Source organism: Trichechus manatus, unplaced genomic scaffold, assembly GCF_000243295.1.
Source record: "Trichechus manatus latirostris isolate Lorelei unplaced genomic scaffold, TriManLat1.0 scaffold00040, whole genome shotgun sequence".
NCBI lineage: Eukaryota > Metazoa > Chordata > Mammalia > Sirenia > Trichechidae > Trichechus > Trichechus manatus.
This window is the reverse complement of record NW_004443976.1, coordinates 13,165,105-13,178,216: the sequence shown is the minus strand read 5'-3', so window position 1 is coordinate 13,178,216 and position 13,112 is coordinate 13,165,105. Positions and strand designations below refer to the sequence as shown.

Sequence of the window (13,112 nt, the reverse complement as noted above, 5' to 3'; positions counted from 1 at the left end):
TTACAATTCAGAATCAGGATCAACTTGGAAGTAACAGGAACAACTCAGGATACACTTCTTCAATCAGGACAGCTTCCTCTCAGCCTGCTTCCAGGGGGCCCCAGTCGGACCTTGCTGCCACCAGGCCGTGGTTGGGCCTTGCTGCCACCGGGCCCTGGTTGGGCCTTGCTGCCCCTGGGCCCTGGTTGGGCCTGGCCTCTGCCACCGGGCCCTGGCTCTCGGCCTTGGCCCTCGGTCTGGCCTCTGCCCTGCTCAGGCAGGTGTTACAGCTCTTCAGTTCCACCAGTAAGTGCCTGGAGGCACTCCACTCTGCCAGGAAGCCTCCTGCCCGAAGGCGCTCAGCTCTCTCGCTCTGTGGGTCAGCAAGCCTAGCTGCTGGTCCCATGCCACTGCCGTCTTCAGTGGTACAGCTCTGTCTGTCTCCTGGTTCTGGGACGGTCTCAGTGCAGGGACCCCAGGTCCAATGGATGCATTCCACTCCCCATTTTTCTTCTTGATGGTAGTGAGGTTCTCCCCTCCCAACCTCTGGGATTGGCTCCCTTTAAGCCTAGCGAGATGGCAAAACTGACCAATCCCCTACAAGGGTTCCATACACCTTATTTGCATGGTCCCACCCCCCCACAGCGTTCCCAATCATTTTGTGGGAGTTACCAGACCATGGCTAGAAGGGCCATATAAAGTAATTCACTGCATCGCAGAATGCAACACTGTGCAGCCATTAGAAAGAATGAGGAAGACTTATATTCAGGCCAGTCTTCACACTATATTAAGTGGGAAAAGTGGCAGAATAGTAAATGTAGTCTGATGCTTTTTGTATACATTTTAACCTGTATACATTTGTTGTCTTAGCTACCTAGTGCTGCCCTAACAGAAATATGACAAGTGGGTGGCTTTAAAGAACAGAAATTTACTGTCTCACAGCTGTAGAGGCCGAAAGTCCAAACCAGGGTCTCAGTCATGTTGATTCTTTGTGGGCCTCTCTTCTTGTTCTCGTGTCTGTTGGCAGTCCTCGGGGTCCCTTGAAATGTCTTCCCCTCTGTGTATATCTGTGTCTTTTCTAGTCTTTTTGTAATTCAGAAGTGATTAGGTTTAGGATCCACCTGGCATGGCCTCATTAACATAACAAAGGAAAAGCCCTTGTATCCAAACAGGGTGATATTTACAGGTGATTTAGAAATAATATTTGGAATCATTGTTCCCTGACGGTGAGCATTGGAGAAATGTGACCCAGCTGGGGCTGGGCCCTCACAGACTCACAAAGATACATCAACTGGACCCTGAGATAAGACAACAGATGGGACAATCTCAGAAATTATCTTAAGGAAGTTTTCACAGAAGGGCAATAAAACCTAACCAAAAGGACTTCTAACCTTTTGTCTTTTTCTATTAACATTTAGTGAATAGGGATTTGTTGGACCAATGAAGACTCTCCTGACTTTCGTAACTGAAACCTGTACCAATGACTGTTAAGAAAGATGATTCAAAACGTAAGATTACAATTTCTAGCCAATCAGTGAAAAGGTGATGCTTTCAATGATTCTACCCATTTTGTGATGTTGATATATACTGATGGCTCTGTAACTGTTCTTTGGACTCGGGCAGACACGGCTGTGGCAGCATGCTTGTCCGTTTTCCCACTCTTCTCTGTTCTGTGATATTCCTTGGATTCGGGCAGACATGGCTGTGGCAGCATGCTTGTCTGCTTCCCACTTTTGCCTTTTTGAATATATGCCAAATAAAACTTTCTTTTTACTTCACCAAACTTTGTGATGTTTTTCCCCTGCAACACAGGGGAAACACAATTCAATCCGTAACATTTATAAAAACTTAAAATTCATACTTTTTTGGTATATTTAATATAAATATACATATGCTGGATTGCGGTCTAGAAGGATTTACAAGAAGCTGTTAACCTTTGGGAAAAAGGACTGGGTGGAAGGAGAGAAGCTTTCAATTTTCATTATGTCTTTCCATACTCGTGAATTTTTCTGGCGATGGTAGGTATGACTTTTTTGTTGTCAAAAGTTTCTTTCTGGGTATGGTGTTACAGAACACTTTTGCTTCTTTATACTATTTTATGTTTTTAAATCCTAATCGTTTTAAGCCAAGTAAAAGGGGATTTCTTGGGGAGATGCTGAAGTACCTCATTCAAGCAGAGGGAGTGTTGGGTAACCAGCTTGTGGGTGGAGGCGAGCGTAGCTGGGCCTCAGGAATTTCTGGATCCAGGGCTGGGATGCTGACCGCCCTTCTTGTCTTTACTTGTCTTTGTATATCAACTGCATTTTCTTTCAGACCACGTAAGTGACAAGGAATGAGTGCGGCTGCCTCGTGCGTCTAAATTTCATCTTGTTACTCCTACAGCAAAGAGAGATTGGTTTCCTGAGTTCCTATCTGACAAAATTCCCAGGGAGGGACTTTGTTTGGCCAGGCTTGGATCAGGTGTCTTCCCCTGGACCAATCAACCCTGGCCCGAGGGTGGCGACTCTAAGTACCTGGCGGATCCTATGTGGTCACAGGGTTGGAAAAGAAGACCCGTTCTCAGAAGGGAGGGTGCTGGGAAGATAAGGCACTCATTCCTTCATTTACTCTTTCATTCATTTGCTCAATAAATATTTATCGAGAACTTATTATGCGGAGCTCCTGGGTGTCGCAAATGGTTAAGTGCTGCGCTACTAACCGTAAAGGTGGTTGTTTATCATCCACCCAGAGGTGAGCTGGAAGAAAGGCCTGATGATCGGCTCCCTAAAGATCAGCCATTGAAAACCCTATGGAGCACAATTCTTCTCGGACACACACGGGGTCGCCACGAGTCAGAGTCAACTTGACAGCAGCTGGTTGTTTTCCATCATGTGCCAGGCTCTGTGCTACGCGCCTTAAACACAGCCGCTCATTAAGGTCTCAGCACGCAGGGAGCTTGGGTTCTCGTGAGGGAGACAGTCTAGAAACTAGTGTCTACAGCTCTGTACTGGCTCAGCCAAACCGCTTTCCATGTTTACAAAAGAAAAAAGGGGGGCTCTTGTTTGTCATATGCAGAGGGGGTTCTCATCAGACCCCCTTGGGGCTGTTCTCACTGTGAAGGCACTGAGGGCTGAGAAAAAGACGTCTGGCAGGCACGGCCCTGGTGGCAGCTGCAGCTGTTCCGAGCTGTGAGCCAAGAGCCAGTAGGTGAAGGGTGTGGCTTCCTGTTGGGCTGAGATCTTTGGGTCTGGCTTGTAAATCAAGAAGTCCTCAGGAAGAAAAGTCTTAGGCAGTCCACGAAGGTTCTGTGGAATGTTAATTATAAAAATTCAAAACCCAGGCCCAACTCACAGGCCTGTGCCTGACTCCACTGACTCTGCAGGAAGTCTCGGCCCCGCAGGCAGCTGCAGCCCTGCAAAGGGAGAGAAGACTGTGCTCAGCTCTGTGCCCAGCGCCCTCTGGGGAATGGACTGCTGGGGGGTGGGGGTTAGAGCCCCCCCGGGGACTCCTCTGGGAGATTTCTGATGTGCTGGCTTGGCAATAGAAGCAAACCAGAAGGCTGGTGCCCATGGGCTTCACCAATCTGAGCAAGACCTCTGCCCACAAGTTAGAGCCCCAGCTGGCAACTCCACAGTAAGGTGCTATCCTGCAGGGTATGATGTATGCCAGGGACCGACGACCCAGGCTGCAATATGTGGGTTTGGGGATCAAAAGACAGGGATTTCTATTCCCTCTCCCCACCCCTCCTAGATGCAGACTGTTGTTCCAAACGTGGTTTTGCCTCAAGGAGCCCAGTGGTTGAAGAACTCAGCTGCTGACCAAAAGGTCAGCAGTTTGAATCCACCAGCTGTTCCTTGGAAACCCCGTGGGGCAGTTCTACTCTGTCCTATAGGGTTGCTAGGAGTTGGAACCAACTTGACGGCAATGGGTTTGGTTTTTGGTTTATTTTCAGTAGCAGAATTTTCACCTTCCGTGCAGAAGACCGAGGTTCGATTCCTGGCCAATGCACCTCAAGCGAAGCCATCACCCGTCTGTCGGTGGAGGCTTTCATGTGGCTATGATGTTGAGCTGGTTTCAGCAGAGCTTCCAGACTAAGATGGACTAGGAAGAAAGGCCTGGTGATCCACTTCTGATAGATCACAGCCACGGATTTATGGAGCACAGTTCTACTCTGACACACATGGGGTCACCATGAGTCGGAATCGACTTGACAGCATCTGGTTTTATGAGAAAGCAGAAGCTACACAGTAGAGAGAGAGGGACATACAGAGCAGAGAGAAAAGGCAGGCTGGTCGGTAGTCAGACGTCCACAGAGCAGACAGCGCAGCAGACAGGGGAGTGGGGAGTGGCTGGTCCCAGTCTAGGTGTAAACCTATGGTAAACCCTTACTAAACTTTGCTTTTCTTAAGGCAAATCTGAGAAGCTCTGCTTCTTGCAAACAGACCTGCAGCTTCCACAGCTGAGGGGAGTTTTTTACCCTTTGGACAGTTTTGGTGTCACTGTCCCTAGGTCTCCCCATTAACAATAACACCCTGAGGCCATTCTTATTCATCTCGGTCTTATTCACAGCATCCGGCCCTGTGCGCGGAACCTTGTAGTTACCCATTAATGTTTGAATAAATATCTGCATTTATCACAACTCTAGGCCCAGGCCCTAACCCAGAGGCCGTGAATAAGCAGCAGCAGTCAATCCACGTATTAACCCTGCAAAGAGCTGAGATGGTCACACGGCTGGGCTCCTCCTCAGGGTCTGAACTGGAAAATGTGGAATGATGAGGCAGTCAGCTGTGGGAGCAGAGGCTTCCAGGATGTGTGGGAAATGGACAAGCGACGTGGACACTCTGATCTTTGATGTCCTCATTCGTAACACGGGGGTGACTATGAGAGCCTCCCAGCAGGGAGATGAGACCCAATTAAACAGTGGACATGAAAGTGTTTTATGAAGTGTAAAATGGCACACAGGTATACATGATCAATACAGTTGATCGATAAGCCTCATGCATGACTGTAGTCTACTTGTGTGACCTTGGCCCTCAGCCTTAGAGCCCTCTTCCATACATTCAGGATAATGGTTGCTGCTTTTCTGGATTGGGGTGAACAATGTGTAAAGCGCAAAAGGTACTTAGCCCTCCACTTCCTACGGCATGAGGAACACCTGGACAGCTTCTTAAAAATACATGTTCCTGGCACTGTCACCTCTCCCATCTTCTTCAGTCAGGATTCTTTGGAGATGGAGCCTATGAATCTGCATTTTAAATAAGCACCAGGTGATTGATCAGGGTGGTCCAAAAAGCTGACTTTAACACTGAAAGAATCCGTTGAAGTGTGTGGGGTGGGAGGGAGGGGGAGCAGCACTGTCATCTGTGGCCACAAGGTGGCAGCAGGGAGCAGCATGGAGAAACAGACGTCTCTGGCTGGTGCCCACACGAGACCGGCCGGGGGCCTGCAGGCCTGGGGATGAGGTTGTTGAAGGTCATGGGCTTTGTATTGTGACATGGTTGCGTTTGCTGGATGCTGTCTCTGTTACTGCAGACGAATCCCCTGTGCCAGTCTGTCTCATTAAACCCCAAAACAAAACAAACCCGTTGCCCTCGAGTCAATTCCGATTCAGTGACGCTACAGAACAGAGTAGAACTGCCCTACAGGGTTTCCTAGGCTGTAATCTTTACAGAAGCAGACTGCCACATCTTTCTCCTGCGGAGCGGCTAGTGGGTTCCAACCGCTGACCTTTCAATTTAGCAGCGGAGCACTTAACCACTGCTCCACCAGGGCGCCTTTCCTGTCTCATTACCAGGTCTTTATGGGAGACTTGTAAGCAGCCCCGGTGGATGTGGCAGTCTGCTTCCCTAAAGATTTACGGCCTGGAAACCCTATGGGGCAGTTCTACCCTGTCCTATAGTGTCGCTGAGTCAGAATCGACTCCACGGCAATGGTTTTGGTATTGATAGGAGACTTTGCTTTTTGCCAAACTCTGCCAGCAAGAACTGCATTAGTGCGACCTTGGCCAGGTTATGGGTGGTGATAATGTGCATTCCTCATGGGTAAGTATGTGAGACCAGGGGTGCATCATGTTCCCAGGTGTGTTCACCAGGCAGAATCACCTAGGGCCACTTACTCAAAGGACACCACTGCATGTTGAAAGCTGGGGCCCTCCGCCCCATCCCCCACTGCCCACCTGCACTGAGTGCTCCAGTTGTGAGAGGTTCAGGTCTGAAGCTGAGGAGCTGGCTGAAGACCAGGCAAAGGATGCTGGGATGGGGGGTGGGGGCGGAACACAGGATGGGGCAGCTGCCTCTGGAAGCAGCCAAGAAAGATGTCACTGGCTGCAGCAGGGATAGGAAGCATATTAGGTGACAGTCCCCCAACCCAGGCCGGAACTAACACCCTCTACCTCCTCCCCTCACACACACAGCTTGAAAAACTCAGAATAATCCCAAGTACCGGACAGCAGGATGGCAGAGGCTTTGCTCTGTGCCCTGTTCTTGTTGGGGCTCCTAGGTATGGACGGGGGTCAGGGGTGGCAGGGGGCATTCAGACACACAGGGAGATATAACAAAAGAAACAAGGACAAAGACAGAGACCAAGACAGAAAATGAGACATAATATTTGGTCCACAGGTCTAATGTCGTTAATACAGGTGACAGACACTGAAAAATACAGCCTCCAAGACAGACAGCAGCAACTTGTGCAGACCCAGGGGACAGAGAGCAGAGGCCCGCTGGCCTCTTCATCCGTATGACCTCCTCTTCTCGACCCCATCCCCAGGCAGCGGTGAGGGGAAGAATGAGGAATTGCGTCTTTATCACCATCTCTTCGACAACTATGACCCAGGAAGCCGACCAGTGAGGGGGCCTGAGGACACCGTCATCATCACCATCAAGGTCACTCTGACCAACCTCATCTCACTGGTAAGATCCACCCTCCAAATCCCATCTCTGAGCCCCAAATCCCATTTCTGGTCCCAATGCTGCTCTGTCCCAAAGCTCACCTCTGGCCCTGAAATTCACTTCAGTCACCCCAATCTCCTGTCTGCAGAAGGAGAAAGAGCAGACCCTCACTTCCAGCGTCTGGATTGGAATCGTGAGTCAAAGCTGGGGGACAGTGCCGGGACTTGCCCAGGGAACTTCTTCTGCCAAACGCCTTTCCGACATCGGGTGGGACCTGCAGGCAGGTCCTTAGGTCCCCCATCCCTTAGGACTGGCAAGATTACCGACTCAACTACAGCAAGGCCGACTTTGGCGGCATAAAAACCCTGCGGGTCCCTTCAGAACACGTGTGGCTACCAGAGATTGTGCTGGAAAACAAGTGAGGACCGGGCCTGAATGCCGGGCCTAGAGAGGAACCGGGGCCTGTGGGGCTGGGCTGCATCTAGTTGGGGCAGAAGGAGCTTGGAGGAGGAGGAAGGTGGCGCAGAAATGTGCAAAAGCTCGATTCCTGGATCCACAGTATTGACGGCCAGTTTGGCTTGGCCTACCACGCGAACGTACTGGTCTTCGAGGGCGGCTACGTGAGTTGGTTGCCACCGGCCATCTACCGCAGCACCTGCGCCATGGAGGTCACCTACTTCCCCTTCGACTGGCAGAACTGCTCCCTCATTTTCCGGTGGGAAGAGTTACTAACGGGTCCGGAAGTTGTGGGATGGGCCTGGGGTAGGGGCGGAGCCAGACTGAAAAAGTCGAATCAATGGGATGGGGCCACCAGCGCTGGGTTCTAAGCAGGGGTGGAAACAGAGCCATGCAGGCGGGGCCTGGGTAAAAGGGTAGAGCCTTATTACGGGGCAAGCTCCAAGCTCCCAGCGCCGGCCGAGGCACCCGTCCTGGCCTGAGTTTCCCCGGTGGGGGCTGGACCCTGGCTCCGCAGCTCTCAGACGTACAGTGCAGAAGAGGTGGAATTCACCTTTGCCGTGGACGATGATGGCGAGACCATCGACAAGATCGACATCGACACTGAGGACTATACCGGTGAAGCCCCCTTCTGCTCCAAAAAACCCGCTCCCCAACGGGGTCCAGAGAGGGGGCTTTCGGAGTAAGGCTGCCCCAGACCATCGATACTGGGGGTTGACTTTGGCAACCTAGCTTTAGCTTGCCTCTTTCCCGAAATCATTATTGCCGGACTGGTTCGGCCTCCTCTCGTGCGGCCTTTCCCTAACCTCACCAAGAGTACCCTTTCCTGCCCGATTTGCCTCCGTCCTGCTGGCTCATGGCTCCAACAGTCCAGGCCACCTGCCCAATTCACCCTAGTGTGGACAGCTGCATCCTTCTCCTCGGGTGTGGGGCTGGAGCGAGCTGACCCCAGAGAGACCTGACAGCCTCCCCTCTGCAGAGAACGGCGAGTGGGCCATCGACTTCTGCCCAGGGGTGATCCGCCGCCACGACGGAGGCTCAGCTGATGGCCCGGGGTACAGCGACGTCATCTACACGCTTATCATTCGCCGGAAGCCGCTCTTCTATATCATTAACATCATCGTGCCCTGCGTGCTCATCTCCAGCCTAGTGCTGCTCGCCTACTTCCTGCCTGCGCAGGGTAAGGAGTCACCCCAACCGCAAGCCCAGGGCTGCTCCTGGAGAGCAGGGCCTGCTCTCACCGAGCGCCCCCTCCAGCCGGCGGCCAGAAATGCACCGTCTCCATCAACGTCCTGCTCGCGCAGACCGTCTTCCTGTTCCTAATTGCCCAAAAAATCCCAGAGACGTCTCTGAGCGTGCCGCTGCTGGGCAAGTGAGTGCAGACACCTGAGGGCGAGGGCAATGTGAAGGGCGGAGCCAGACGAGCACGGGGCGGAGCCAAGAGGGGCGCGGTCCGGGAAGGGGCGGGGCAAAACCCAAAGGGCTCTGGGAGTTTTGGCGGTCTTGTCCCCTCCCGGGCTTTATTTGCTCGCGGGCTGGGGCTGGGACAGTGGTGGAATCTCCGGTTCCGCGTCCTCTGCGCTGCTGCCGGACGCCACCTTGAGGTCTCCAGAGTATCTCTGTTGGGGACGGTCCAGCTCAGTGCGTCTCCATTCCCGCCGCCTCGGACCCCCAACCCATACTCATCGCTCACTCACCGGTTCCTCTGGGGGTCCGAGGCCCAGCTGGCGTCGCCAGTGTTGCAGGAATGAGGTGGACCCCTGCAGACTCCGTCCAGACAGGCATAGCCATGCCCCCTGGAGGAGAAGGCGGGTGCTCGCGCCAGCCGCAGCTCTGGCTTGTCGAGCCCTCTGACCCGCGGCCTGGGCGACCCGTACCAGAGCTCGACCCGGATCCCCGGCGTCCGAGGCTGGGCCCGGGCAGCCATCGCCCCCATGTAGTCGCCGCGCCTCCCGCTGCAGCCACAGGGCTGAGATCTGCGGTGGGGATGTAGAGATGCCTGCTGTCCGCTGCCCTATCTCCCTCCCTCGGCTTCTCCTTCCCCAGCCCTCCTCAGCGCCCCACCTCCAACAAGGTGGCGCCGAAACTCAGGACACTGGCCGCGGCTTCTCTCAGCACCAGCCCCAGGGTTAGCTCCGGGGCGGGCGGCTTCTCCGGCTCCCGCGGCTCCAGGGGCTTCAGCTCCCCAAATCTCTGCTCCAGATATTCATGGGCCGCAGTCAGAGCGAGTTCCAGGGAAGACAGAAGCGGGGGCTGGAGGGCCACCTGGAGAAGAAGCAGGGACAGTGGAGTTATCGGGCGATAGGGCTGGGGGTGAGGGCGCTGGAGACCTACCCAGAGAGTCTTGAAGTGTAACCCCTGGGCAAGGCCATTGGCGTAACCTCACCTCGGTGGAGCTGTGAAAATGGTAGACCCACAGCAGGGTGTCCAGGGAGCCGGGGGTCCCCTTCATGGCTGCCCCTGGTGGGAGGGGGAGGAGGGCCGGGGGAGGTGTCTGGCTCCGCCGACCGGGACCCGCTAGGGGGCGTAGCTCCACCCTCTGCGTTGAGGAGGGTGTTTGTGAGGTCAGAGGACAAGCGACGCCCTCTATGACCCGGGGGGAAGTGAGGAGGCTGTGACGTCAGATTGAGTCGGGGATGCTGTGACGTCATGCATCCCGGGCTCCTCAGGTTCCTGATTTTCGTCATGGTGGTTGCCACGCTCATTGTCATGAATTGCGTCATCGTGCTCAACGTGTCATTGCGGACGCCCACCACTCACGCCGTGTCCCCGCGGCTGCGCCATGTAAGCGCCAGGCGGGTGGCCCCGGGGTGGGAGTCGAGGCTGCGAGCTTATCCCCGCCCCGGCTCTGCGCTAGGTTTTACTGGAGCTGCTGCCGCGCCTCGTGGGCTCCGGGCCACCCCCTGAAGCCCCCCGGGCCGCCTCGCTCTCGAGGCGGGCGTCTTCCGTGGGCATCCTGCTCCGCGCGGAGGAGCTGATTCTAAAAAAGCCACGGAGCGAGCTCGTGTTTGAGGGACAGCGGTACCGGCAAGGGACCTGGACCGGTGAGCGGAGAGGCCTGGGCGGCCAAGGTGGGCGCCTGCAGCCGGGAGGCTCCTAAAAACCCGCTCTGGTGTCCCCCACCAGCTGCCCTCTGTCAAAGCCTGGGTGCCGCCGCCCCCGAGGTTCGCTGCTGTGTGGACGTCGTGAACTTCGTGACCGAGAGCACGCGAGAACAAGAGGCCGCTAGTGAGGTGGGACACTGTGGAGGCCCCCTTCTTGTGCCGCTGGATCGCACAGAGCGCCCTTTATGACTCCGCTTGTGCCCACCCCTTCCTCAGGAGGTGTCCGATTGGGTGCGCATGGGGAAAGCCCTGGACAACATCTGCTTCTGGGCCGCTCTGGTGCTCTTCAGTGTGGGCTCAGGCCTCATCTTCCTCGGGGGATTCCTCAATCAGGTGCCCCATCTGCCTTTCCCCCCGTGCATACAGACCTGAGCCCTTGCTTCACTCTGCCTTCAACCTTCCTACTCATCTCGAGGAGGAACTAGCTTTTGAAAAAAGGAGTTGCTGCCACCGCTGTATTATGATCCTTTCCCACTGCCAATAATAAACCTGCATTTTGAATTCCCGAGGGGGATTGTATGTGCTCATGTGTGTAGTCAGGACCTTGTCGGGGGTCAGCAGGGCAGTCCTCCAGAAAGCAAGGCTCACACTCAGATCGGCCTTGGCGACTTCCCAGCTTTCCTCAGACCCCAGCCCCTCAACCCTCTGGCCTCCTAAGCTGTCTTTTTCCACTCGACAGCTCAGCGGCAGAGACCGACAGCTCAGCGGTAGAGACCGCTTTGCCGGCTTGCACACAGGGCAGCTGGAGCCTGAAGCCCTACCCCTCACTGGCCGGCCGCCTGGAGGGGGCGTTACCCAGTGCCCTCAGTGCCCGTCCCCAGGGTCCTCAGGGTTGAGGCTGAGGATACCTCGCCCTCTATCAGTCATTTCGTCAAGGTTTTCTTGGCCTAGCACCGCTCACCCCACCCCCACTCACACAAAACTGCAGATTCTACCCACCCTGCCCCCTACATTCCAACTCTGCTGGCTCTACCCAGGTAGGATGAGGATCATGAAAGAAGCAGAATAAAACGGGGCTCCAAATGGTGGGAGCTGGTTGAATGTCTTTATTAACAAACGGGATATCCAAGGCCACTACAATGAGGAGGGGTGAGTGGGAGAGAGGCTACTTGCTGCTCACTATATACAAATGCAAGCAAGGGGGTGTGGGGGTGAGAGCTCCCTGCTCCCTCCCACCACCAGGGAAGGGCAGAGGTTAGAAGAGGAGATGGGGCTGGGAAAGGGGGAATGTTTTGGCTGGCGGGGGTCCCCCCTCCATTCCCTGGGGCTTGGGGGGAGGGGAATCATTAAAGTGCTTTCAGAAAATGAGGAAATGGTCCCTGCCCCTGCCTGGAGTGGCTGGTGACCCCCCCAAAACCTAGGGCCCAGTGACCCCCCCAGGGTCTGGTACATTCAAGGGGGGAGCCTGCTCCCCTGACATGCAAATGAAGGGGCCTGGGGCCCTGCCCAGTCAGCAGCAGTGGGAAGGGGTCCGAGGCCAAGCACTCTCCTCTCAAGTGGAGGAAAGTAGGGGAAGGCTGGGCCCACTCAATGCCTGGGAAAGGGAAGCTGTGCCTCTCCCCAGAAGCTGGGGACAGGCACAGTTTCGGGGAGAGAATATGTTGGGGAAGAGGATGGTCACGTGATCACAAAAGCATCAGGGGTCAGAGGTCACGTTCCCAGCAGGCTCCAGTGAATCAAACCAGTAAAAGCAAAAGCCCAGGGAGGGGAAGGAGGGGCGGCCTGGGAAGTCTGGCTGTCAGGGGAGAGTTGGGTCCAGTAAGGGCAGCCCCAGCCCAGGGCCCGTCACCAGTTCATGATGCAGTTACGGTTCAGAGTCATGAAGTAAACTTGGCTGCTGCCCCCGGAGCGAACTGAGGCAAAAAATACCTGCGGTAAGGTAGAAAAAGAGGTCACAAGGGGGTGGGGGCAGGGGTCTCAAGTAACTGGGAGAGGGAAAAAGGAAGAGCATGAATGTGTTTGACAGAGAGCGCAAGAGAGAGATCCTGCAGAATTAGATTCTCGGAGTGCCCCCACCCTCCATGAAAGGCAGAAATGTTTGGGGAGGAGGGTAGCTACAAGGCCCAGGTGGAGGAATGTGGAGAGCTGTGACACTGCCCGGAGGGAAGGGCAGGCTGTGATCGGTCACATGCTGTGCTCTGCTCCCAGCGGCCTCCTTCCAGGAAGATACCACAGGCACCCCCTCCCCTAAACTCTGCCCAGAGGCCTGGGTCATGAGAGTCAGTCCAATTGGCCCCGGGTAGGGGCTGGGGCCCTGTGAGGGGAGAGCCTCCCACCTTGTCGTTCCGCTCACACAGGAACTTGAGCCTCTGTGCTCGTTTGTGCATGAAGACCCCGTCCAGGTGGCCGGTCTCCACAGAGCGGATTTCAATGGCTTTCTCACCCCAGCCCATTATCTGGTTGGAGCAGATGTAGGCTAGGGGAGAACACGGTTGAGGGAGAGTGAGCAGGCTGTACCCCCAGGCCACACTCCTGGGCCCCCTGGGGACATGTGGCTCAGAGAGCGGGCGCCTCACTCACCCACAGAGGTGGGCATCTCTCCCCACTGCAGCACCACATCCTTGATGATGCGCCCATACGTGTTGACGTACACGCCCTCATCCTCGTAGCACAGCAGCATCTCCATGCCGTCAGTGTTGGGGAGGAAGATGATGGCATGGGGCGTGATCTGGCTCTGGATCTAGGAAGGACAAGGTACGCTGGAGTC

The 13,112-nt window shown here is 55.0% G+C and overlaps 2 protein-coding genes across 6 annotated transcripts in view; one reads left to right on the top strand and one right to left on the bottom strand.

The window, feature by feature from the left end:
• The first annotated feature begins 6,409 nt into the window (after nt 1–6,409).
• On the top strand, nt 6,410–10,909 carry CHRNE (cholinergic receptor nicotinic epsilon subunit). Its single transcript, XM_004376228.2, has 12 exons — nt 6,410–6,456; nt 6,724–6,866; nt 6,994–7,038; nt 7,154–7,263; nt 7,405–7,560; nt 7,819–7,919; nt 8,281–8,481; nt 8,559–8,673; nt 9,971–10,085; nt 10,159–10,345; nt 10,428–10,534; nt 10,622–10,909. Exons 1-12 carry the CDS (start codon nt 6,411–6,413, stop codon nt 10,775–10,777), a joined length of 1,482 nt encoding a protein of 493 aa, XP_004376285.1. The 5' UTR covers nt 6,410; the 3' UTR covers nt 10,778–10,909.
• A 519-nt stretch (nt 10,910–11,428) lies between these two features.
• Nucleotides 11,429–13,112, bottom strand: part of MINK1 (misshapen like kinase 1) — a 60,374-nt gene continuing 58,690 nt past the window's right edge. For all 5 annotated transcript variants that reach the window (XM_004376086.2, XM_004376082.1, XM_004376084.1 and 2 more), the window contains 3 exons: nt 12,926–13,085; nt 12,682–12,821; nt 11,429–12,274 (listed from right to left, as the gene is read on the bottom strand). In XM_004376086.2, coding sequence (XP_004376143.1) covers nt 12,191–12,274; nt 12,682–12,821; nt 12,926–13,085 — 384 coding nt within the window. In that variant the 3' untranslated portion in view covers nt 11,429–12,190. The remainder of the gene's footprint in view (nt 12,275–12,681; nt 12,822–12,925; nt 13,086–13,112) is intronic.